This window comes from Emys orbicularis, chromosome 15 (assembly GCF_028017835.1).
Source record: "Emys orbicularis isolate rEmyOrb1 chromosome 15, rEmyOrb1.hap1, whole genome shotgun sequence".
Taxonomy (NCBI): Eukaryota; Metazoa; Chordata; order Testudines; family Emydidae; genus Emys; species Emys orbicularis.
In genome coordinates this window covers 21066997-21092899 of record NC_088697.1, presented here as the reverse complement: position 1 = coordinate 21092899, position 25903 = coordinate 21066997, and the positions used below count along the sequence as shown (strand labels likewise).

Sequence of the window (25903 nt, the reverse complement as noted above, 5' to 3'; positions counted from 1 at the left end):
GAAAACAGCCTTATCATGATAGACTCAAAGAACTCAATCTGTTTAATTTAACAAAGAGAAGTTAAGGGGTGACTTGATTACGGTTTATAAGTATCTACATGGGGAACAAATATTTCATAGTAGCAGAGAAAGGTATATGATCCAGTGGCTGGAAGTTGAAGCTAGACAAATTCAGGCTGAAAAGAAGGCCTACATTTTTAACTGAGAAAGTAATTAACTATTGGAACAATTTACCAAGGATTGTAAGGGATTCTCCATCACTGACCAATTTTAAATCAAGATAGGATGTCTTTCTAAAAAATCTGGTCTAGGAATTATTTTGGGGGAAGTTCTCTGGCTTGTGCTATGCAGGAGGTCAGACTGGATGATCCCAGTGGTCCCTTATGGCCTTGCAATCTATGAATCTATAGTAGTAGAAGTAACAGTTCAAGGGAGTACAGAGGATTTTCTCTCATGGTTCTGAGCTGCCATTTATTCTGAAGCCTACCCTGACATGTCAGCTGATGGTTTTGCACAGTGCCTACACGCTACATATGAAGTTGGCTGGTATGAAGAGATCAGGTAGTGACACCGATGACCCTCTTTCACCAGTTACAACGCAAATACATTTTTAGAAACTGACATCCTATGGAGCAGGAGTCCTGAAATTATTGCTCCTCTCATATCTCCTATGATAGGATGCATTGAATCCACTGGCAATGTTGTACTGACCTGTGTTATTGGAGATGTACTAATGGTTTCCTGTACCCACTGTCCTCCACATCAATTATTAGAACAATATACTGGGGGGTGTGTGTGTGTGTGTGTGTGTGTGTGTGTTTGTGCTAGTGTTATCTGGGCTTCTTAGGGCTCAGTGCCCAATTGCTAGTGTCCGTTGTCCCCTGCTTCCATCCCAGCCACTGAGCAACCGTTGTCCTCCTGTTTGTAAACTTGTCCACTTGCAGAACTTCCCCCTCTTTCATTTTTTTGGTTCCCAATCTCTTGCAGTTAACTTTTCCGTTCATGGCTTCCTTTGATCATTTCCCATTTAAATATACGTTGGTGAAGCAAAGGGGACAATGTTGCCTCCTGCTATTCTTGGCTTTTGCACAGCTCATATATAATGACAGGATCGTAGTTGCACTTGGTTTTGGTTTGAATGGCGTATAAATGAGTGGTTGAGTATTTATTGATTCAAACTGCAGCGATAAATACAGTTTCATGGAACTGCCTGTACTACAGCAAATATTTTCAGTAGATACAAAATTAGGTACACTTTTAAAGCTGTCATTTTGGCTTACCAAACAAAGGTACAGGCCAGCAATGCTGTGAGCTCATACAGTTTTAGTTTTCAATCCTAGTGTAGAAGTTATCCAATGGATTAGTGAGGATGGTGGCATTTGTATCTCGGAAGGGATGATACCCAAGATAGAAGCTGACCAGTTCATAAGATTTGCATTGGTCTAAGCTGCTGTCCAAGTGTCCAAGGATGGAGATCAATGAGGCGCACACGACCCCTTCTGATTAATGTGCACTGTGTGCATCGTTCTGTGGATGGAAACCTGCCAGAAGGGCTGAAGGAATACCCAGACACAGTGCTGGTCAAGAAGGGAAGATGAGCAAGAATAAATAAAGAATAAATTTCTCAGAATAAAATGCAAAATCTTGGAAGTGTTTTTTGTTTTGTTTTTTGAAGCAATAAAGGCTTTGACAATTATATGGTAGCTTGTCAATGTCATGTTCCTTGGACATTGTGCCAGCAGAGAAAACTTTGAATTAGAGAGATCAATCTTCTTGTATCCAAATGTCTTCCATTTATATCTGGAGCAAAAGTGAAAGGACGGGCTAGTGATTATGATTTCTTTCTGTGAGTGATGCCTTTTGGCAGGGCTTCTGATTGTAATGTGGTACTTGTAGGGCAAGGCTGGTCTCAACCACAAATTGAAAAGAACAGTTGGCTTTAAGTGTTCTAAAGAGACATTGATTTCTGCCCCATAATTAAACAAGTGTAAATGGATCACGGCACAACAGCTTCTCTACAATTTTTCTTGTAGTACAGCTGTTCCAAGACTTGGTTTTGGTGGAAATCCAAAATGAGAAGAGATTTCTGGTGGGTGTTCCTGCTTTTCTTAGCTGTCTTGCTGTTTATCATCTATGGATGGCTTTAACAAGAATGTATCTGTACGAACAGCATTATAGTGCATGTCTACACGAGGAAATTGACCTGCATAGCTGTTCTTGAATACCTATTCTGCAACAGCTAATCCAGAATGACTAGTTTTCCATATGGACATTCTATTCTGAAGGAAGTGACGTTATTCAAGAATATTTACTGCGTTTATGTAGCTGAGTACCTAATCTGGAATAAAATCACTTTTATTCTGGAATAAAGTGTCCACACAGGATAGTTATTCCAGAATAGCTAAAATATACCGGAACAGCTGATACTGATCAATTTCTCCCATGTAGACAAAGCCATAGTGGTCCTTAAGATATTTAAAGTGTGTTGATATGCATGAGATTGCAGGTAAAATATGTATATAATTAAAAATTCATTCTTTTTATATGTCTTCTGTTCTTTGAGCTGTTAGGGGTCATGTTTTTAAGTTTTTTATCCATAACCACGAGGGCTAAGACCTTAAATTTCATTTTTTTAATGAAAGCTGAGATTTTCATGTAACTGCCTGATTCCAGGAGCTGGGGCTTTAAGAAAAACACCAGATAGCCTGAGACTTGCAATAAATGGAGCTGTAATTTTTTTTTTGGCTGTTATAACAGGTGGCCACTATTGTGTTGCGATTAGTATTGAAGAACAAGGACAAGGTTGCAGAATAGAACCATCCAAGCTGGGACTGTTCCATGGAAATCAGGAAGAGTTGTATATCCTAGCAACTGTGCTGACCTAGGAGTGTTTCACCATTGTACAGAGGACATGTTACTCTTGGCAGCTTTCACTTTCTTCTACCCTGGCTGGCAGGTCAACGAGAGCCTTAAACAGTGTAACCAGTTTTCTTTCAGGGAGATGTCAACATTTGTACTTTGGGAAACAGCCTTCCAGATAGTCTTGCAGCAGCCTAGCGTGGGGGTTACTCTAAAATGTCTATTTATACTATATAACCAAGAAATCCCCCTTGGACATCACAATTTGGCTAATCTGAATCAAATCCACAAAGGAAATTATTATGGATGTAGTGACTTTATTAATGCAGTCGGACCTTGAGAAGAACATGCTTGTCCTTGAATGAGGAAAGGGAAGAATACTGGTGTGATTGTCATTATTGCATTCCATCCATTCCCCGTAACTTATTGGATAGGAACTTACCTGTTTAGAAAAGCACAGGGAAGTTGTGGGGCAGTCACAGGGTGTTTAGTTGTAACTTGGCATCAGCTGAGAAAGAGAGGAGGAGAAAAGTAGCATGAATCTGGCCACCGAGAAGCATTGGAGGAAGAATGTCCCTCAAATGGGCTGCTGCAGGGCTGCTGGGATGTTCGCAGTGGTAAAGAAGCTAGCTGGTTTCAGAATAAGCCCTCTGAAGGGAAATGAATTAATCCTCACCTCACCATGGGGAGGAAGTGTAGTGTTCTACTCCCATGTTAAGGTGAGATAGCTGGAGCACAGAGAACTCTATAGCTTGTCAGTAGCAAAGCCAGGGATAGAACCCTGGTCTCCTCGCTCAGTACCGGTGCCTGTCGATAGGGACCCAAGAAACATTTAATGAAAACATAAAAATCTAAATAGGGAATCAGCTAGCACAAATATAACGGCATCCTAAACCTAAAGAACTTGTGCAAGGACAAACCACTTGGGTCTTGAAATATGTTCTCTCCCCTTCCTTTGACTTCCCTGCCCCCCTGAAAGATCCAATTAACAGAAAATAGAGGGGTAAAAACAGGATCACAAATCTGAAAAGTACAAGTGAGAGAGCCCAGTCATAGATAAGGGGAAAATAAATTGATTTTCTTATGTTTGTTTTTTAAACAGACATTTTGTGTTGGTTTGTGGTCTTAAGACATTTTATTTTTATTTATTTATTTTATTTAAGCTTTCTGGCTCACCTTTAAAAAGTCCCCATTTGTGGAGTTGGTCGTTAAAAATATCATACCTTAAATGTTCCATCTTTTAGGTCTTGGTGCCACTACTCAATCTGTTTCTTCTTAAAAACCAATGTGTGCGGTTGCCAAAAAAGCAGCTATTTTTCCAACTTGGCTACTGCCCTGGTTACAAAACTTCTGCAAACCTTCCTGGATTTCTTCTGATATGTGCGCAGTATTTAATGTCCTACCCCACTGCCTCTTTTCTTGACTTCTTATCATGTACAGCTTTGAAAGAGCTGTTAGTTGGTGATGCTTTCTGGCTTTTAAAATGCCCTAGGAAGTGTCCATTCTCTGCAGCATCTCTCATAAATTAATATGGGTGCTTCAGCAGATTTATTTATTTGTATGTGCTCAAAAAATGGCAGACAAGATGGGAGAAGTATCTTTTATTGGACCAATGTTTGCTGGTGAGAGAGACAGCTTTCAAGCTACACAGGGCCTTTCTTCAGAGGACATGCCCACTGCTGTGACGAGTTTACCATCCAGTCCTAGAGCTCTGTTTCTGCAAGGTGTGCTGCACAGGTGAACCTCTGAACCTTCCTCATACCCCATTGACCCATTAGGATTCACTCAGACAGAACATGCGGGATTAGGGGTCTCTGAGTGGCCAAAACAGAAAGACAACAACAAGGAAAAGGAGTGGATTTTGAGGAAGGGGAGGACAGTAATTGCACAAATGCTTATTCTTGCTGTTCATGCTTCCCAAATGCAGATAGAGGCAGGTGCTCACTGACTTCAGACTGTGATGGCAGCACATTGTGTTTATTTCTGCCTAATTTATTTTTTATCTATACCCTTAACTTGTGAAATCTCTTTGGGAAATCAAGCTAGAGGGATAATGGTGGTAATGTCTGGCAAACATTTTGAAAATCCTTGTTTCCCATTCTCTTATAATGAAATGTGCACTTGTTTGCATTTGACAGGAATAAGTTGTGTGTTTTTGATGTGAGCAGTGTCAAATATATCATGTCTAATCATTTCCATGCATTTAAGTGACAGTTTTTTGTAAATGATGTGATAAGTGACAGCAGCGCATAAAGCTAGCAACCGTAACTGATTTTTTGAAACAAAAGTTTTTTGAATGCTCCACTATTTTTAGTAGATTTTCTCCCTGGAAATTAGTTTTAGTAAATAATGTGCTTCAGTCTTGCGGTTTTTGTTTTGTTTTGTTTTGTTTTGTTTTGTTTTAAAAAGGGAGACAGCTTGGTTTAGTGGATGAGACATGGAAGTGAGAATCAAGAAACCTGAGTACCATTTCCAGCTCTGCCACTGTCTCTGTGGGTCACCTTGGGCAAGTCACTTTCAAAGTTACCCATTTGTCAAATAGCTGGTAATGGTGCTTACTTCACCTTTGTAAAGCACGTTATGAAAAGTGCTATACTCCTGTAGTATCTGACACGTCCAGGAGAAAAGACAGGGTAAATGCATTATTCTGTTTAAATATATGTAATAAAAATGTGTGTGTAGTAATCTAGAAGTAGATATCCATTCATTCACTGCCTTGATACCTTTTAGATGGGTAGGGTTTTCATTCCCATTACTTAGCAGTCAGTCTTGTTGGTGGCTTTGAAGCACTTCCTGTGCAGTGCAAGCTCACATTGGGTTCTGAGTTTATTTTCTGATGTGTAGAAATGCAGTTTCCTGCCACAGCTTTCTCTCTTCCCTTTCTCCCCCATGTCTCTCTGACCCATTGCTCTCACCATATAATTTCACTAAGGAGATTATTGGTATTTGGAGTGTTTAAATTACAAGTCATAAGGAGGGAAGGGAGTTTTATTGAAGCATTGAGAGATGTAAATCTCATTTCAAATTGCAAGAGCTTTAGGTCTCTGCCTTTCCGAAACAGGCTTATTCAGAAGACAACATTTGAGCATCAGAGCTTCAGATGCTATGCATTGTTTGTATGTTCCACTGTTTATATGCTCCTGTTCCTTTGCAGCTCCGCAAAATAATTGCCCCCAGAAAACACTAGACAGAACATTTGCCTGGTGGCTGGATATTTCTTGTCAAGCTTATTCCTTTGAGTGATGAGAGAACATTCAAAAGGTTCAGTTGCTCATTTCAGATTAGCACACCCAACTCTGCATACTCATCCTATCTGCTTATCTGTTTTTCTCCAGAATGGGTTGGAACTCAGAAGAGAACAGTCCTCAGTAGATTTCTGTTGCTTTAATTTGGTCCAGAAAGAGTGGGAGCCTAGTCATCCAAGTATCTTCTCAATGTATCTGCTTCTGGTCCCATTTGGAATCAAGCGGTGCATGGAAGTGGGTTTGTGAGGGGCCGGAGGAGAAATAGAGGAGGTGTTTTGGGAGAGAGAGTCCAAGTGAAGTTAGTGGTTCGTATGAAAATCTTCACATTTGCCTGTTTATAATTAATTAACTTCGCTGTGTTGTTCATATGTTAAAGATTTAATAATGTAATACGGCCGCTCAGGATGCACCAAACAAATATGTTGGTCTTTCTTATGTCCCTTCCATGTCTGACAGCCTGGGTAATGTGAGCATTTCCCTTCTCTGACTTGCCATAGCTTCCTTCCCTGGTCCATCCTGCGCTACTCCAAATGGAGTCCTGAGGTTTGTCATCATTCAATCCTTTTTAAAGCCCATTGGTTTCTCTCACCATCATTCATCCACAGCCTCCCAGTATCAGCATGGGAATCTCTAGAGGCCATTCATGTTATTTCTAAACTGTCCTTCAGGGGCTGCTGCAGACACTAAGGGCATGTCTACATGGGAACACTGGGGGTCTGTCTAGACTAGAAACACAGCAGAGACACAGCTGTTGCTGTAGTGTAGACACTTCCTACAGCGATGGGAGGGGTTCTTCTGTCACTGTACTAAGTCCACCTCTCCGAGAATTCTTCCATCAGCCTAGCATTATGTACACTGGGGCTTAGGCCAGCTTAATGACATCACACAAGGCATGACATTTTTCGTAGTCCTGAGCAATGTAGTTAAGCCGACCTAACTTTGTAGTATAGACCGGCCCTCAGGAAAGTTAAGCTGCATTAACTAAAGGTGTGAATTTAAAATACATCAGATAAAGCACATCAGCGCGCCCCCGCCCCCGTGTGGACGGTCTCATTCAGAAGTAAAATGGCCTTAGGCTTGGTCTACACTAACCCCCCAAATCGAACTAAGGTACGCAACTTCAGCTACGTGAATAACATAGCTGAAGTTCGAAGTACCTTAGTTCGATCTTACCTCGGTCCACACGCGGCAGGCAGGCTCCCCCGTCGACTCCGCGGTACTCCTCTCGCCGAGCAGGAGTACCGCAGTCGACGGCAAGCACTTCCGGGTTCGACTTATCGCGTCCAGACAAGACGCGATAAGTCGAACCCAGAAGTTTGATTGCCAGCCGCCGAACTAGCGGCTGGGTATAGACGTACCCTTAGTTCGCTTTAGCGTAACTCACTTTGGAATTCCTGTGTAGGCAAGTCCTACGTGGGAAACAGAGGTTGATAGTGGAACTTTACTCCTCCATCTTTGCAGCACAGTGGAAACATGCCCAGCCAATCATGCTAGATTAAGCAATTTTCTACCTGTTTTCTGAATTCATGGGATTGCTTGCCACATAATTTAACACACACAATATTGAGAGCAAGCTCCTCTTCATATTCCATTCTGAGCAGAGGATAGACTTTACTGACAAGCTACTTCATCTGCCTCAGTCAAACTCCACTCACTTTGTGTTAGTTTTACAGTTACGTTCAATTTCCAGAAAGTTTTAGTATTAGACTAGAAAGTGTGAAATCATCTGAGAGATTTCAGTACACAGACTTAAACCTCGATAAAGCCACCTATAGCACCAGATGGAAACACTTCCTGAATAAACTATAAGTAGTGGATTTTATCAGGTTTGTTCTGTGTTTTGACTAATTTTCTAAGCCATTTTCCACTGTGATTTGCAATAAAGGGAGGAAGGATCGTGGTGGATTAACATCCAGACCCTAAAACCCAGACAGCTGTCAGTCACCCCTGTGGCAGAGTAAAACCCTCCAGTTGAATTCTGGCATCTTTCCAGCTCCTTATTATTCAGTTTTCTTACTCTAGGGTCAGAGCCAACTGTCTTTTAGCAGTTACTTTTTTCTCGTTTTCCTGTCTCTATCTCCATGTTGACGGACATTGTACATAGGGTGCCCATGTAATTTCATGATTTCTATCAGGTATTCAGGATGCCTGAGAATCTGAACCTGAAAAGAACAATCTCCCCATCTATAAAAACAAAACAAACAAAAAAATTCACGGAGACACTATGGAGAGCGCATGTCCAATCTCTGGGACAACATATCCTGGGGCTCAGTAGCAACCTGTCTGGTTAGTTTGGCGTTTTATTGATGGGAATAGAGAGTCCCATCCTGACTGCCATACCTGGAAGCACATGATTTGACATGTGGTCGTAAATAGGGGGGAGGTGGGTCCCAGTCTTTCTCTTTTAATGGTTGGGCATCTCCGTGTTTTGTGTTTATAAGTTTGAAGAAATTATAAAAGTTCCAAGTGTAATTAGTGTTATTGTTTGTTGCGAACGGGACCTTTCCCCAAATAACAATCCTGGTGGAAAGGCGGTGCTTTTATTTTGGGCAGTATATTTCACATATCTGGAGAATGGGGCAACCTGTTTTTTCTTGGTGGTTCACTTCACCTTAGCATTCAGCAAAAGCACAACTGATTATAGACAATTCAGACTGTAAATGGGGGAGTGCTGCTACTTGCCAAAGTCTAAGTGAAGACAGCTAAGCCAGCACTAAAACTATTCCTGTATTTAACTCTCCTCAGGCTTGTGAGGGCTGCTCTCAGAAGTGATCAGACCCTCAATGGAGAGGAGACCAGCCATGTGGTTTGAAGTGCTGCTTTAGTGTGGGGTGGGAGTGAAATGGCTTACAAATATGAGAGAGAAAAAGCTCATTTGCTTTTTTCCCCAGACAAACAATAACAGAGAGGCACAGCAGTGTAATTCCATCACTAATGAAGCCAGCTGTAAGGCCCCGTCAAGCATTGTGTGCTCTTAACTTGAAAATAAAAAAGAAAGTTGCTACTGTGTGTTGACATCTTAGAGGAAATATCACCAAATGAATTGGGGTTATGAGAATATGCACAACCCCTTCTGGCTGTGGCCACCTGTCATCCCTCTTATGCCATTGAGCCGAGGAGCTAAAAGTATTGGTTTGAGGGGCGATGGCTATGAATCTTTGTCCCTCTAAATGTACAGCATGAATAGCACCTTATGAACTTCATACAGCATAATGGTCTCACTAATGGAAGGTTCAAGTCTCTGGCACAGTGGATATTAAAGAGTCCATTCAGTAATCTATAATCATGTTTAGCATGACGTTTCTTCTCACTGAGCTAAAGTGTGAGAAATAAGCTTCATGCAATGCCCTGAAATTTTACCCTGCCCTCGGAGCAGAGAGTATTATAAATCTCACACAGCAGTGAGTGGGGAAGGGCGAGGTTGTGATTTCTGAACAGGCATGATTCCTTGGAAGTGAACAGTCCCTGGATTCGCAGACACAGGCCCTGATCCAGGAAAATACTTAAGCACATGCCTATGTCCCCTTAACTTCAGTAGGATTCAAGCATGTGTTTAAAGTTAACCATATGCTTAAATGTTCTGACCAAAGAAGCTTTTCTTAATCCGGGTCAGCCAGAAATCAAAGTGAAAAACGAGAAACAAACAAAAGCAGATGATGGGGAAACTAGCAGGCATTGAGGAGCCATTTAGGGAGACCAGCTACAATGAAAAGATGTCACTCTTACTTTTCAGTGTGTTTTATCAGCACATTGCTTAGCTTTGCTATAAAACCTGCACTGGCAAACATGAAGTCGGCACCGTCAGGCTGCGTTAATAGTTATTTTCTGTTTCTCGTTTCTATGGTTTCAATAAATTGCTGAATAAAACAATTTACTTCTGCACACCCTTCTGGCACTTTGGAAGCAAAGTGGAATAAAACATACAACTTCTTTTGTTGTTGTTGTCAGTATCGAAGAGTATGATGCTATTTTTGATGTGATTAATGTATCACTGGTTCACAATTGTCCTGTAACTCTAGAAGTCTGGCTGGGAGCTTAAGTCAGATACCTTACTACTTGTTTTATCCTGGGAAAACGGTCCAGGAAGCTGATTTAATTTGTATTGACCACCCACTGGAGATGTGATCAGATGCGGTAATGGCACACAGCCTCCCTAAATGGTGTCCAGTTCCTTGCTAGCCAGCTGCAAAGATTTCCTGCCTGTGAAATTAAACTGCATCCTGAAGAAACATGCCTCTGTACTTTTTTTTTCTTAAACATTAACTATTTAGGCCTCAATCCTGCAAAGAATTACTCATTGCAGCTACTCACATATGTAAAATTAACATGTGTAAGTTTTTGCAAGCTCAAAGCCTTAGAGTTTAAGGATATATTTGCTCTTACTACATTGGAACAGGTTTTTCGAGGCAACGGTTTGTGAAGCACTACCCTGACAAACCTTTCTGTATTTACACATCCGAGTCACCCTTGTTCTGTCAAAGGGGGGTGCCCATTGTTCTGATGGAGGTTGAGGTTAGAGAGAGTCCAGCGAGTGTAGAATCCATCCATACATTAATCTGTTAAATTTAGTAACTATCAGTAGCCTAGTTGCTCTCAGGATGTAGAATCTGTTCCATTAAAAAAAAAAAAAAAAAATTGTTCTCTTCATTTGTTCTCTTCCAATTCAGCGCACACTACTGCTCAGTATAGTAGTGTTTGCTGACCCCAGCAATTCCTGTCTTGTAAATTCATGTCTTTTAATCTTAATTACGACTGAGAGACACTGCATACCTGCAGCAGGCCAGTATTTAAGGATAAGATATCAGGGAGGCATTGTCATTAATGACACAGTAATAATCAAGGGGTGAGGCATGTTGGGATGACTTCTTGTCCTTTGAACAACTAGCCTTCAGGACTTTATGGGAATGTCCTGTTAAAATGCAGCTGGCAGAAACAAACTACAGCAGTGCAACAATTTCTTGATTTTTTTGGTACGGGGTGACCAGACATTGCTCACTGAGGGTCACGTTGTTAACTTGCTTTGAGAGATAAAGAGCCACCTCTTTGGGCTTCTGAAATACTGACTGATGCTTGTGGTATGAAAGTGGGGTTTTAGTACGATATTGGTTGTCTGGAGCTTTGAACGTCCTAAATGATTTAGACAGAAAATAGCTAGTGCTATGGATGAGATTAAGGGGCTGGATTTATGGCTTCTGTAGAACCTCTCTGTATTAACTGCCATAAAAGTGATACCTGCACTTCCTTGGCAAATAAAATTTGGATTTAACAGCTAAAATAGCAAATTATGATGCCGAAAAAATTAGGCAAATCCCGGGTTTCAGAGTGGACATTTATCCTCAGCTGGCTCAGTAGCATGTGAGACCATCTTAATAATAGTCAGGATAGGATGGGCTGTTTTGAGGCAATAAGGTTTCCTTAGGTCACTTACTTTGGCTGAGATAAAACACCACCATAAATGTAAAAATGTTTGTCTTATTTGAGAAAGAAACTTTGAAGTGGTGGGCATGATACTAGTAAGTATTTGGTATCTTTTATTGATTTTTCATTTTGTTTTACCCAGCTTAATCTTTACTAGAGAGCTGCTGGACCTGTGAAGACTGCAGATCCTTGCAGGCGGTCCTCTGTCTTGGTCTCAGCAAAAGGCTGCTTGTATGAAGTTGTCTGTATTCTGCGTTGGCGGCCCCTTTTGGGCTACAGGGGAAGGAAGCCACAGTCTGGAATCTAGATCTCCATGGGCAGTCTTTGGCCCATTGGCCATATTTTGGACATTTAATTCCAGCAGATCTATAAATGTACCTCTAAATAAATAAGGTGACAAGATCTGATTTTCTTTGGTGGTGGTTGATTCTCAAATCCCACTTCACCCACTGTACCATGTATCTTGTCATTGTGTGTATTGACTGTTCTTATGCATCTTTCTCCAGTTTTAATCCCTGGCTCTTTCCCATGGGCTTGCTGGTTCAGTGTCTAGGATACTAGTCTAGGTCTTGGGAGACCTGGGTTTGATTCCCTGCTCTGTCACAAGCTTCCAGTGTGACCGTGGCTTAGTTACTTAACCTCTCTGTGCCTCTATCCCCCATCTGCGCAATGGGGATAATAGCACTGCACTACCTCATTATGTGAAATAAAGCACTTTGAGATCTGCTGATGAAAAGCACTATATAAGAGCCTGGTGGTGATCTTGAGTAATTCACTTCTCCACTCTGTGATTCTATTCTTCTGGAATTTTTATACTGCCTTCATCACTGTAGTATGTGAGTACTTTCCAGTCATGCATTAACTGATGGGAATAACATCTGCCATATGTTCGTTGTTTTTTCTCCTCATCTCCCCAGGGGGAGAATTACGTGCTCAGTGTAGTTTTTGTTTTGTAGGGATTTTTTTAAAAAACATCTCCATGCTGCTTTTTGTTTGTATTGGAAAAGGCAGGTCAAAGAAGTGTGCCTTGAACATGGAACGGGACATTGTGAGGGTTTGGTTGGTCCTTAGTTCCTGCTTCAGTTTTCCTGTCTGTAAACTGGAGGTAACATAACCGTACCTCCCTCAGAAGGGTGTTGAGCGGATTAATTATGGTTCATAAAGTGCTTTGAAGCTGTAAACTTCTGTATTAGTGCAGCAGTTGTTATTGATTGTAATAGCCCATGAAGCACTTGGAATATGGGACTTGTGTATTAAAGGTTTCACAAAAGTAAATTACACCTTGTTGCTATGGTAGCATTTTGCTTCCTTGTCTCTGGATGCAGCAGAATGAAAACTTAACCCTTGGAACTGTAGTTACCCAATTTACTGCATGGTTATGAAATGTATTTTGTCAATATTTTTAACTGGGAAAATGATATACTTAGGGGCAGATGCGCAGGTCACGTAAATTATCTTAGCTGCACTGATTTCAGCTGAGACTTTGTCCCGTAAACTCTGCCACAAATAGTACAGGCCCCAATCCTGCCATCAGATCTGTGCTGGTGGACTTTTGGGTCTCTGCAGGGACCCACTGCAACCACTCAGCTCTAACACTTTTAACAGCTTCTTGTAATTTACATTTTCACTGGCACATAGTCACATCCCCTGGCGGGTGGGCACAGTATGAAAACCTTGTTAGGTAGGCAGAGGGAACAAACAGGTTTTATGTAGGTCTTTTAGAGTTAATAAAGCAAATTTAGCCCTGGTATAACATTACTGGCCTGATCTACACTAGAAAATTAGGTTGGTTTAACTACATCAGTCAGGGGAGTGAAAAATCCACACCCTTGACCAGCATAATTAAACTGACCCTAAGACCCTGTGTAGACAGGCTAGGTCAGTGATTCTCAAACTTTTGTACTGGTGACCCCTTTCAAATAGCAAGACTCTGAGTGTGACCCCCCCTTATAAATGAAAAACACTTGTTTATATATTTAACACCATTGAAAATGCTGGAGGCAAAGCGGGGTTTGTGGTGGAGGCTGACAGCTCGCGACCCCCCATGTAATAACCTTGTGACCCCCTGAGGGGTCCTGACCCCCAGTTTGAGAACCTCTGGGCTAGGTCGACATAAGAATTCTTCTGTCGACCTAGCTACTGCCTCTCGGGGAGGTGGATTACCTACACCAATGAGAGAACCCCTCCCATTGGCGTAGATTTTGTGTACACTGAAGTTGGAGGAATAATACCAGGGGTGAACTTGTTTCACTCTGTTTTTAAACTGTTCCATGCTAAAGCTTAAAATAAAAATAACTGGGCATCCTTTATTTACACCCACGTATTACATAAGGGAAGACTAGCAGCAAAGAAAGCAGTGCCTCCCCTTGCTTCTGCTAGGAGTGTCATTTTACGCCCCTGATCAAAGTGGTCTGATGTGGTGCTTTTCTCTCTCTATGCAGGGCAAGAGCTGGATTGTGAAACGGAGTTATGAAGATTTCAGAGTCCTCGATAAACATCTCCACCTATGTATCTATGATCGGCGTTTCTCTCAGCTCTCAGAGCTACCCCGCTCCGATGCCCTGAAGGACAGTCCAGAGGTAAAATGTGAACCCCGTTAGCAGAGAAAGCTCTGATCAGACTCAGAACTACTACAAATGAACAGAGGATGGTTTGGGTTTTCTTCACAGCTTTTAAAAAGCTGAAGTTTTTGGATTCTGAATTAGATTTTGGGAGTTGATTAGAAAAGTAATTGGAACAGCACATTCCTCCTCACCTTAGCAAAGGAAAGTGCTTTGCAAATTAGTATAAATGACTGCATTGCTAAATGCAGAATGGTTATGGAGAATGCAAAGAAAGGAAAATCAGACTTTTAATCTATGCTGTACTGTCATTTACTTAGATCAGAATTTTACTGTATGTTTGGAAACATTTTCAATGACATGAATATTTGCTGACTTAACTTCAACAGTGATGATTTGCTAGGAATCTGGTTATAGCGCTGTAATGTTTTAAAGGAGGAAATAGTATTTGGGATAGTAAATTTATATCTATAAACCACAAATTGCTTTGGGTTTTATAAAAAAAAATGTGCTAGTTACCTGTAAAAACTCCTTGGAACTAAAATCTGGTTGGTTAGAATACTTTTACCCTGGCCTTTTGTCAAAGCAGATAGTATTCCTCTTCAGATTTCCAACCTCATACTCAATCTTTGTTTATCATTTCAAGTGTTTGTGTCCAAAATCATCTGCTTGGAGGAAGCAATGCATCACTTTGGAAGATTGGGAGGGAAAAATAATATGTGTAGTTTGCAGGAGGTTATTTGAATCAAACAAGCATAACCAAACATCTCTGTTAAACCTCAGTGTCTGTGTGAAGAGCATGCATTACAGTGATGGACAATGCCTATTGCTTCATTTCACAGGTCACTTTTCCCTTAGGCCTGATGGCTGCAAGCACATCTCCCATTGCAAAGACATGAGTGCAGAAAAATCCTGACTATCAGTGTCAAGAGGCCAATATTGCCTGCCCATAAGCCCTGTGACTGAAAAGGGGGGAAATAAGAAAACTCAAAGCCATTTCAGGCATACAAAGCAAAATCTATTCTATCTGTAAATCTGGATCTATACTCCTTTAAAACCAAATGGGAAGAGAGTGGAGAAAGGGGGGACAATGGGTGAAATCATTGCTCCATTGGAGTCAGTGGTGAGTTTTTGACACTGCGTTCAGCGAGTCTAGGATTTCACCCAATATCTCATCAGGGAACCTACACTGGTTGGTTGGTTTTGTATTGGATGCAAGATATTGCTGAAGACAGTGTAAAAATAATAATCTCCTAAATGTGACATGGGAATGGAGCAATTAAACAATAAATAAGTAGAATAACATGCTCCAAGGTTAATTTTGTGGCATTCTCATCCTGTAGGCATTGGCTCCGCTGGCCTTTCAAGACTCATTATTTTCTGCATCAGTTGCTGGCAGTGGAATTTGTACATTTTTAAAAAAAAGTAATTCCCAGCATTGGGAGGTTAACGTAGGCATTGGGGAGAGGAGGTGGGAATTACACTCTGCCTGTTGCAAGCTTGCCTCATGTAAAATATTGTGGAAATTACTTTAAAAAGGGCTCATAAACTACATATTTAAAGACCAGTCTATAAAAATACTCTTGGCAGCAATTTGGAGTCAGTAAGAGCCTGGCCTAAGGAAGGATTGGAGGATCTACTATTTGTGATTAATAGTCCTGCAAAATGCTCCATATGGGTTAGACCCCTTCTCCCACATAGAGCCCTTTTGACTTTGTTGGGGCTCCATGCAGGCTTAGAAAGGTCCATTGGGTGCTAGAGCCCTTCTCCCACATAGAGCCCTTTTGACTTTGTTGTGGCTCCATGCAGGCTTAGAAAGGTCCATTGGGTGCAGCCAGCAGGATCCAGGACTGTTATCTGACAGCGTGGCGATACGAAGCCAAATTGTAGTCCCATTGACACTGATGGAGTGTTGACATTAGCTTCAGTGGGATCCAGGTTTTGAGATTTGTGTTTGGACCATTGTCTTTCCAACATACCTGTTGTAGGTTGTATAGCATGATGTTGGATACAAAGTATCTATGTGCACAGGAGATGCTGTGACATCTAACATACTGCCACACCTTGGAATGTGGTTTTGCAAGTGTGTGATGTCTCTCATTCTTTCTGATTTATTTTTATTTCAAATTAAACAGCTAAAACAGATGTTTTGGGTCAACAGTGTTTTATTTGGTCTTGGAGACTCCAGGCTGTCATGGAATTTCTTAATACTATCTCCATAGCTTAGATCAAAGTGACCCAACTAGGTCTTCTTTGGTGAAAGTCATTTGACACCGTCGTAAGGGCCAGTACTAAGGATGTTTTTTAAGCCCTCATTTATTGTTTGAAAAATGAATGTTTCACCACTCTGGCTTGCCACGTTCCAAAGCACTTTACATCTGTGGAGAAATGGCAGCCTCTGTTTTGTTTTACTCAATGGTTCTCAGATGCGTTGGATTGTCATAATTGAAATAATCTGTTTGGATGTGAAATGCATAGCAAACAGAGGACTTCAGGGCTTAAAATATTTTGGCGTTGGCAATTAGCCTTCACTGAGAAACCTTTCTCATCTTACATATATAGAAATGTGTAATTCCTGGAACAATATTTGCACTGATTTCTCGCCTTCTCCAAACCTTAGAATCCCATTGTATTAGGAACTAAATCAGTATCAGTGCAAACGGCTCATACCTCCCTCACCAGTTCATTTGCCAACAACTATGCCAGCTTGGAGAAAGGGGCTCCGCTTTTGTATATCAGCAGAATAATTATACTTGTTCTTTCTTTTCCTCTGCAGCTTGTCACCCAGATGCTGATGGCTTACCTGTCACGGCTCTCAGCCATCGCAGGCAACAAGATCAACTGTGGGCCTGCCCTCACATGGATGGAGGTAGGGTGCAGTGCACAGCACTGCTTTTCATGTCAACCGCCCCATTCTCCGCAGCCTGCCTCTTGCGTAGTCCTTATACCTGTGCAAAGTGAGTGGAGAGAAGCTGTGTCGTCCAACTTTGTGGAATCACATCCCGGTAACATTTTGCCATCTTTGCTGTTAAATGGCTCAACAGAGCTTGTTTTGTTTGCTCTCAGCGGTCCTGTTTATATACTATGAATTACAGCTGTAGCACTGCTTTCTCTGTTAATTGTTTTGTGCCACCTCGAGCACTAGTACTTAAACCACCAGCCTTAGTGGGTAGAGGGAGGAGGAAAGAATGGGATTAAGCGATCAAGACCACCTGCTCCCTTTTGTCAACAGTCAGGCTGAGTAGGGGTGTAGGTCGATCTTCCCTGGTGACATTACTGTATCACACAGGAAGAACTGTTGTTAGACATCACAAATCTTGAGAAATGTACCAGCTAGCATGTTCATGTAGCTAAATTTTAAATGTTTGTAATTTGAGTGCGTGGATTCTTCTCAAATTCGTCAAAAAAAAAGAAAAGAAAAGAAAACCCTTTAGGTTAAGATGAGGTGTGGCAGATTTTCAGCCCAAAAGGAGAAATGGTCAGCGACTTTTAGAGGTGAATGAAACTGGAGAATTTACTGGAAATTAAGGTTACAACTCAGCAATTATGTGCATTAGTGAAAGTGCTCTAATAAAACGTAAGTTCTCCTGAACGACCTTTCCAAATTAACTGAGACTCTTACAAAATTGCCTTTCAGCTGGCTTTCCAGATGGGGACAATAATCTGAATTTTAAAAACTGACTGGGAAATGTAGCAGAGGGGAAAAAATCCAGCGGAACCATAATTTCTTACTGGAAGTTCAGACATTATAGAAACTGGCAGAGGAGTAGACTAGATTTTATATTTTCTCTGTAGCTTTGTCATCCTCATTGTCCCTGCTGTCATTAAATTCCCTGCTTGTAAAGCATTTTTGTCATCATTCCGTTATTTTTCTAAGTACTCGAAGAAAATGAATACAGTGCCATGACAGAGTGGGGGGAGGCATACACATTCATTGCCATGTTAGTGTTCTATACAAAAATGCACAAAGACTGCATCCTCAACAATGAATGGATGAGAAGGGGCGATGTGACCTTCTGAAACTTAATTTATTAACTGTCCTTCCTCTTCATTTCTATGTATTCTGTGCCCTACATTGTCCATCCATGCTGTTCTCTTCAGGGGGCCCCTAAGCTGTGCTGTCTTTGTGAATCAGCTTGAAATCCCTGCCACGCATGAGCACCAGTCAAATGTATTCGCAGAGCCACATGTCCTCAGCTGCCTCACAATCTACCGTGCTCTTTGTTGCAGATTGATAACAAGGGGAATCACCTGCTAGTCCATGAAGAATCATCCATTAACGTGCCTGCCATTGCGGCTGCCCATGTTATTAAGAGATACATTGCTCAGGCAGCAGATGAACTGTCCTTTGAGGTAAATAATTAGAGGAACATACATTTCTCATTGTCAAATGTAGAAGAGGAAATGCATCTGGTACGGTGTGTGTGTGTGTGCGTGTGTGTGTGTGTGCGCGTGCGTGTGCGAGAGAGAGGGAGTGAACGCAAAATAAGGGGACAGGGTTTCAAAAGAGCTTGGCATGTTGGGTGTATGTTGGGCTCTGCACTCTTTTGAAAATCCAGCCAGACGTGTCCCAGTGGGGCTGCTGGGTGCTGAGCCTTTCTGAAAATTGAGCCCCGACTGTAGGTGTTGATTGCTTGAAAATCTCTCTCTCCATTGGCTCTGCTGCCCATTGAGCTGTGCAAGTATGCTGTGACAGTTTGCTTGTATGCACTATTATGATGTTTGGAGCATTGCACACAGGGCAACACCAGTCCCTGCCCCCAAGGTGTTTCTCTGATTACAGCTTTAGTTGTGCCACTTTGCAGGTAATACGGATATTTAAGGAGTGTTGGGGGATGTATTCAGATTCACTACTCAGCACTCACTGCTATAAACAAACATAGAGTGAAGAAGATGCAAGTTAAATAGACTGTATCCCTCTTAAGTTACAGTATATACAATTTAGGGCATAGACTATTTGGCAGTGTTTCAATATTAATAATAGCTGTAAAATGGTTTTCGCTAATATGGCACATTCTGTTTATCAGTCTCAAAGCCCTGTACAAGCCAATAATTTAGCTTGGCAACAGCTATTGAGGAAGGTAAGTTTTTGTTACTAGTCTCATTTTGCAGATGGGAAACTGAGGCACAGCACACTTGCAGCTTGGCCAAGTTCACACAGTGAGCAATGTAGAGCTGGGATTAGACTACAGATCTCCAGTCTCCCAGTGTTGTGTTCTGACCCCTAAACCAGGAGACCATGCTCCCTTGCGATAAATAAACATTTTAAAGAAGCTAATTCCCGAGCCAGCCTTTTTTGTTTGTTTGTTTCTGAATAGTAAAGAAATCTGGCTAATTTCTGGCTTCTCTAGTTTCTGGGGCGGTAGTGTTGCCTTGTGGATAGAGCACTGGGTAGGGACTCAGGAGACCCAAATTCTGTTCCCAGCTCTGCCATTAACCTACTGGGTGACCTTGGGCAAGTCACTTCACCGCTCTGTGCTTCAGTTTCCCCACCTGTAAAATAGGAGTAATGATGCTTATCTCTTTGTGAAGCATTTTGAGATCTAGTGATGAAAAACACTATATGGGAGCTACGTCATCATTTATTATAGTATCCAGTGCAGAATTTACTCCGTTTCAGAAAAAAGTATCACACGCTGCGGGACACAAGTCACCCTCCCACCACACTAGTATAAGCATCTAGAATGAGTTCTGCCAGTGTCATTTGCAGCCATTGAAGCATCAGTGCCAACCATTTCTCTGGTTTTGTGTTCGTTCTTTTCGAGAACGGGTCCCAAAGGAATGAGAAAAGCTTCAGAAAGCCTCCTCGGCCACCTTGTCCCCTTTGGTCTCTTCCCATCCTGCTGCAGTAACATCACACTGCCTTATTACTTTGTTAGCTTCCTGATTCAGAGGAGGATGTCTTTGTCAGGTCAGGAGAACTGAGTGCAGTTTTTGACTTTGTGGGCATGAGGGGATGGCAGCAGTGAGAGATGCAAACACATAGAGTACAAGTGGGAAAACGAGTTCAGCTGTGTGAGAACATTTCCCAAGGGATTTCGTGCTTCGGGGCTTATTTACCCCAGTGCACACTGCACTGTTTAATCAGAACACGCCTGCACCCATTGGCTACTTTTAAACAACTCCTTATGAATACATTAAAAGGGTGCATCTTGTAGGATTTATAATGCATTAAGTCTCATACTTCAGCGGTAGATTATACAAGGGTAGATACCTCAAGGCAGATAATGGCTTTAGGATTTTATGCAGTGCAGAAGTGCAGTCACTTTAGCAGTGCCCTGTCTGTCTCCAGCTACATTGGGGGTGGTATTAATGTTGCAATTCTTTTCCAGGTGGGAGACATTGTGTCCGTTATTGACATGCCACCAAAGGAGCTGACCACGTGGTGGAGGGGCAAACATGGATTTCAGGTATGCACCAGGTATTAGTTCTGAGAGAGCGACATGAATGGAGGTTTGAGAATCTATTCTTTGGTGCCTGTAGGATTTACACGGAACTGCCAATGCTGCTGGTATTGCTAATGCCCATGACTTTTGACAGGGCTACACAGTGTGTGTCCCTGTGTTGGCTCCCTGAGTGGGGAAGGTAAGGTGTAAGGTGACTTCCCCACAGTGAGCAGGGGCTAGGAACAGTCCAGCTGGGAACGGAGGGATTGTTCCATAGGGGTAGTGGTGCCACCTTCTCGAAAGGGTCCAAGATAAGGATGGAACCATGACCCCATAGTCTCTCCACACTGTCTGGCAGAGCTGGTCTGTCATTGGTGGGGAGTCTACATTGCACCCTTTCAAAGACAATTGGAACTACTCCGCCAGCGCCGGGGGAATCCTGATTGAGTCCGCACATGTTGCCTTGTATTTTCCCATCATTTGGACCAATTAAATCTAGACTCGGAAAAGCAATGCAGGGTGTCCTACAGGATTCAGAGTGATCCAGTGGATAAAGCATGGGACTGGGAGTCAGGAGACGTGGGTCCTTGCCCCAGCTCTATGTAACAGTGGGCAAGTCACTCAACCAATCAGTGCCCCGGTTTCTGTGTCTGTAATGGAGGTAATGATTTAATCTTGTCTGCCTTTGTAAAGTTGATGAAACATGCTACAGAAGTGATGCTTATTGTTTTGTTACTTTGAGGATGAGTTGTTGCCAGGCAAGTGGATGGGGCCAGATGGCTGATTTTTCTGATCTATGTGACGCTGAGAATTGTGTGCATAGTTACTCTCTTTGTTGACGGTAGAGCCTCTCGGTTTGTAGGAGAGATTTAGGCTGAATTTTCAAACTCCCCGGGAGTTAGGCATCCAAACCCTCTTGAAACTGAATGGGAGTTGGGTGACTAACACTCTTAGGGTATGTCTACATGAGAAACACTACAGCGGCACAGCTGCAGTGCTGTAGTGTAGATGCTCACTACCGAGATGGAAGGGGTTCCTCCATCACTATCATAAATCCACCTCTCCAAGAGGCAGTAGCTAGGTCAATAGAATAATACTTCCACTGACCTAGCGCTGTCTATACCAGGGCTTAGGTTGGCTTAACCACATCTCTCAGGGCTGTGAGTTTTTCACACTCCTGAGTGACATCGCTAGGTTGATCTACCATTTAGGTGTAGACCAGGCCTTAGACTCCCTTGAAAATTCCACCCTTACAGCAGAACTCCAGCCCTTGCTTTCCAAATGCTGGCACAACACTCCAGTGTGGACTTGCACAATATGAAATTAAGACTATGGGGTATGAAAAAGGAGAGACTTCGAAGGGGAAGAGAACTTGCTTTCCATCTTTTTGTGCTGCCTTCCTTTGAGTTTCATCCTGAAAGCTTCATTTTAAACAAGTGAGTCCTCCATCTTGCAGTTGTTTCACATTGTAAACTGGTGCAGTTCCCCCTTTGCTCTGAACAGAAGGCACACACACTGAATAGGGTCAAAAGTTACCCACTTCCTGAGGTTTGCATTTATTGTTAACTTAAATAACAACAAAATGTAAACACCAGCATAAGATTTCTCCCCAAGCTGGGCAGTTCATTGGGTTTTCCCTGCAAGGCCTTTCTAGTTCACACTGTCCCAGAGACAGAGAGAGAGAGACTCTAGTCTAAACCCTCTCATAGGAATGAACAGGACACACTTCATCTAATCTCAGGGAGAATCAGCAAAAGTTCCCATTAGCTGTACACAGAGTTCAAACATCTGACATCAAGGTGACTCAGCAGATAAGCACTGCATCCCCATGAAAGGTCCTGGAAAACACACACACACACACACACACACACACACACACACACACACACACACACACACACACACACACACACACACACACACACACACACACACACACACACACACACACACACACACACACACACACACACACACACACACACACACACTTCCAATTGTGACCATATGCAAAGAGTATTGGTTATGAAAGGCTTAAATGAGTCAGAGACATATGTTTCCAGCTCAGGGCTCCCTTCCACTCCTCTCTCTACCCCCATCCCTGCCAAAATCGGAATAAATCATATGGATTCTTATGTAGCACACAGGTAAAAAGTTATACTGCGGAGTAAACCCATGAGAATGGCTTCATCTGTGTGCACATGCAGTCAGTTCACAGACACGAATAGCGGATCCCAACAGCTGCAGAAATATAGCATTATAGTTAAGGTTGATAGAATTAGGATTTTAATTGCACCTTCTGTCCTCAACATACCCCAGAGCTCTTCACGAAGCAGTGAATTAGACACTGACAGTGGAATTATTAGGCAGGCAAATGCAGCAGCTGTTACACATGCTCAGTAGCTTGCTCACAGCCGTGAAACCGGTTTACTGAGGGATGCAGTTTTCTGTAGGACCAAGCAGGCTTTAGTCTCATCTCTTTGCAATGTGCTGATAGAGATCTTTCATTTCCATCAAACACCATCTGAAATAAACGGTCACAAATCCTATAGCTGTACAAAGAAAAGGATATTTCTTTTTAAGTGTAAGACCTACTGGTATGAGTGTAGGAAAAAACAGTTTATTGAATTAGCACAGCTTTTTGACACTGCTGCCCACTACAGGGAAAAGAGAGGGGAAAAATCTTATCCTGCTGTTGATATTGTAGGCCTAGAGGTGTGTTATGATCGGTGAAGAGTATTGTTGTAACATGCTACAAAAGAGTGTAGCAAAGCAAAACTGGCACTTGTAGAAGCTATGTTTAAACCATGTAACCTTTCCCATATTTACAGATAAGCAAACACTTTCAGTTTCCCGTTTCAAATTAAAAACTCTGGTGAAAATAATGCTAATCTGTGTCCAAGTCATTTTAATTATGCAAATAAATCAACGGAGATCCGTTGGCTCTTCCCAGTTCATTAGGATTCTGTTCCCTGTAGGGTAATCACACTTTTTCAGAGATGTCTCTCTAATCTTACAAACTGTATGAAATACATAGTGATTGATTGTTTATTTCAAACTAAGATTTGCAAACTGGGTTTCACTTTAAATCTCTTCTCATTTGTTTTTTCAGAAATATTTTTAAGCAAATTGCCATTAGAACTGGTGGTTGATCCCAGAGTCAAAAGGATCATAGAATCATAGAATATCAGGGTTGGAAGGGACCTCAGGAGGTCATCTAGTCCAACCCCTGCTCAAAGCAGGACCAATCCCCAACTAAATCGTCCCAGCCAGGGCTTTGTCAAGCCTGACCTTAAAAACCTCTAAGGAAGGAGATTCCACCACCTCCCTAGGTAACCCATTCCAGTGCTTCACCACCCTCCTAGTGAAAAAGTTTTTCCTAATATCCAACCTAGACCTCCCCCACTGCAACTTGAGACCATTACTCCTTGTTCTGTCATCTGCTACCACTGAGAACAGTCTAGATCCATCCTCTTTGGAACCCCCTTTCAGGTAGTTGAAGCAGCTATCAAATCCCCTCTCATTCTTCTCTTCTGCAGACTAAACAATCCCAGTTCCCTCAGTCTCTCCTCATAAGTCATGTGCTCCAGCCCCCTAATCATTTTTGTTGCCCTCCGCTGGACTTTTTCCAATTTTTCCACATCCTTCTTGTAGTGTGGGGCCAAAACTGGACACAGTACTCCAGATGAGGCCTCACCAATGTCAACTAGAGGGGAATGATCACGTCCCTCGATCTGCTGGCAATGCCCCTACTTATACAGCCCAAAATGTCGTTAGCCTTCTTGGCAACAAGGGCATGCTGTCGACTCATATCCAGCTTCTCGTCCACTGTAACCCCTAGGTCCTTTTCTGCAGAACTGCTACCTAGCCATTCGGTCCCTAGTCTGTAACAGTGCATAGGATTCTTCCATCCTAAGTGCAGGACTCTGCACTTGTCCTTGTTGAACCTCATCAGATTTCTTTTGGCCCAATCCTCTAATTTGTCTAGGTCACTCTGTATCCGATCCCTACCCTCCAGCGTATCTACCACGCCTCCCAGTTTAGTGTCATCTGCAAATTTGCTGCGGGTGCAGTCCATGCCATCCTCCAGATCATTAATGAAGATATTGAACAAAACCGGCCCAGGACCGACCCTTGGGGCACTCCGCTTGAAACCGTCTGCCAACTAGACATGGAGCCACTGATCACTACCCGTTGAGCCCGATGATCTAGCCAGCTTTCTATCCACCTTATAGTCCATTCATCCAGCCCATACTTCTTTAACTTGCCGGCAAGAATACTGTGGAAGACCGTATCAAAAGCTTTGCTAAAGTCAAGGAATAACATGTCCACCGCTTTCCCCTCATCCACATGATGGTGGATGGTGACTAAACTAAGGAGCCAGCCACCTTCAGTCTTCTCCTGCGATATACTCGATGGCTTTGATTTTTAAAATAGCTAAACCCATTATGTGTTCCAGAGACGGGCAGTTTTTTTGAAGGAGTCTTTACGCTGACTCTAAAGAGGGTGGTCTTCCCTGGCTGATCCTACTGCAGTGAACGCACACTGGATAGGGACTAAACATTGGGCTTGTTTCTATAGAGTAGTAAGTAACAAGAACCTAGTCCAGCCCAATGAGACTACTCATGTACTTTAAGGGCTGGTCTACACTGGGGGGGAGGGGGCAATGCAAGATACGCAACTTCAGCTACGGGAATAGCGTAGCTGAAGTCAACGTATCTTATTTAGACTTACCTCGGGTCCTCATGGCATGGGATCGACGGCCGCGGCTCCCCTGTCGACTCCACTACCGCCGCTTGCCCTGGTGGAGTTCCGGAGTCGACGGGAGCGCGTTTGGGGATCGATATATCGTGTCTAGACGAGACACGATATATCGATCCCCGATAGATCGATTACTACCTGCCGATCCGGCGAGTAGTCTGGACGTACCCTAAGTTAAGCATGTGCTTAAATGCTTTATTGGATCAGGCCCTGTTGTTTAGCCCCTGGCAGATCAAGCTCTGACTTCTTTCTGGGGTTTTCTTTATTACTGTGGCTGTATATAAGGTTGCACTCTTGTTTAGTTGCATAAACATGTTGTCTGTCTTTACTGAATTGATCTTGTTTCCCTTGATTGTTCTCTCTTTCTCTAGGCTATAAGGGTTTTTCTTATTACAATAGTTTTTCTTGTCCTTCTGCTAGTCATTTGTACCAGGACAAAATGAGAAATCTAAAGTGAATACAGAGGAGTTGGTTTAAAGGTTCTGGGGAAAAGGAAGGTGTTGTGTAGGTAAGGAAAGAGATTATGGAACTAAGAAGCTGCAGAAATGACCTGTGAACACATCAGGAAGGGGAAGGAAGAATAATAATTATAAAATGGGAAAGACTCTAAAATGTAGTTGTCTTGAGGATAAGAGAACCTGGATGAGACAGAGATGTTGAGGAAGCGAAGCAG

The 25903-nt window shown here is 42.4% G+C and overlaps 1 protein-coding gene across 1 annotated transcript in view; it reads left to right on the top strand.

Moving 5' to 3' along the window:
* The window catches only part of ARHGAP32 (Rho GTPase activating protein 32), a 224743-nt gene that overhangs the window by 101792 nt on the left and 97048 nt on the right, over positions 1–25903 (top strand). The window contains exons 6-9 of the mRNA XM_065417162.1: positions 13964–14101; positions 16860–16952; positions 18314–18436; positions 20416–20493. Coding sequence (XP_065273234.1) covers positions 13964–14101; positions 16860–16952; positions 18314–18436; positions 20416–20493 — 432 coding nt within the window. The remainder of the gene's footprint in view (positions 1–13963; positions 14102–16859; positions 16953–18313; positions 18437–20415; positions 20494–25903) is intronic.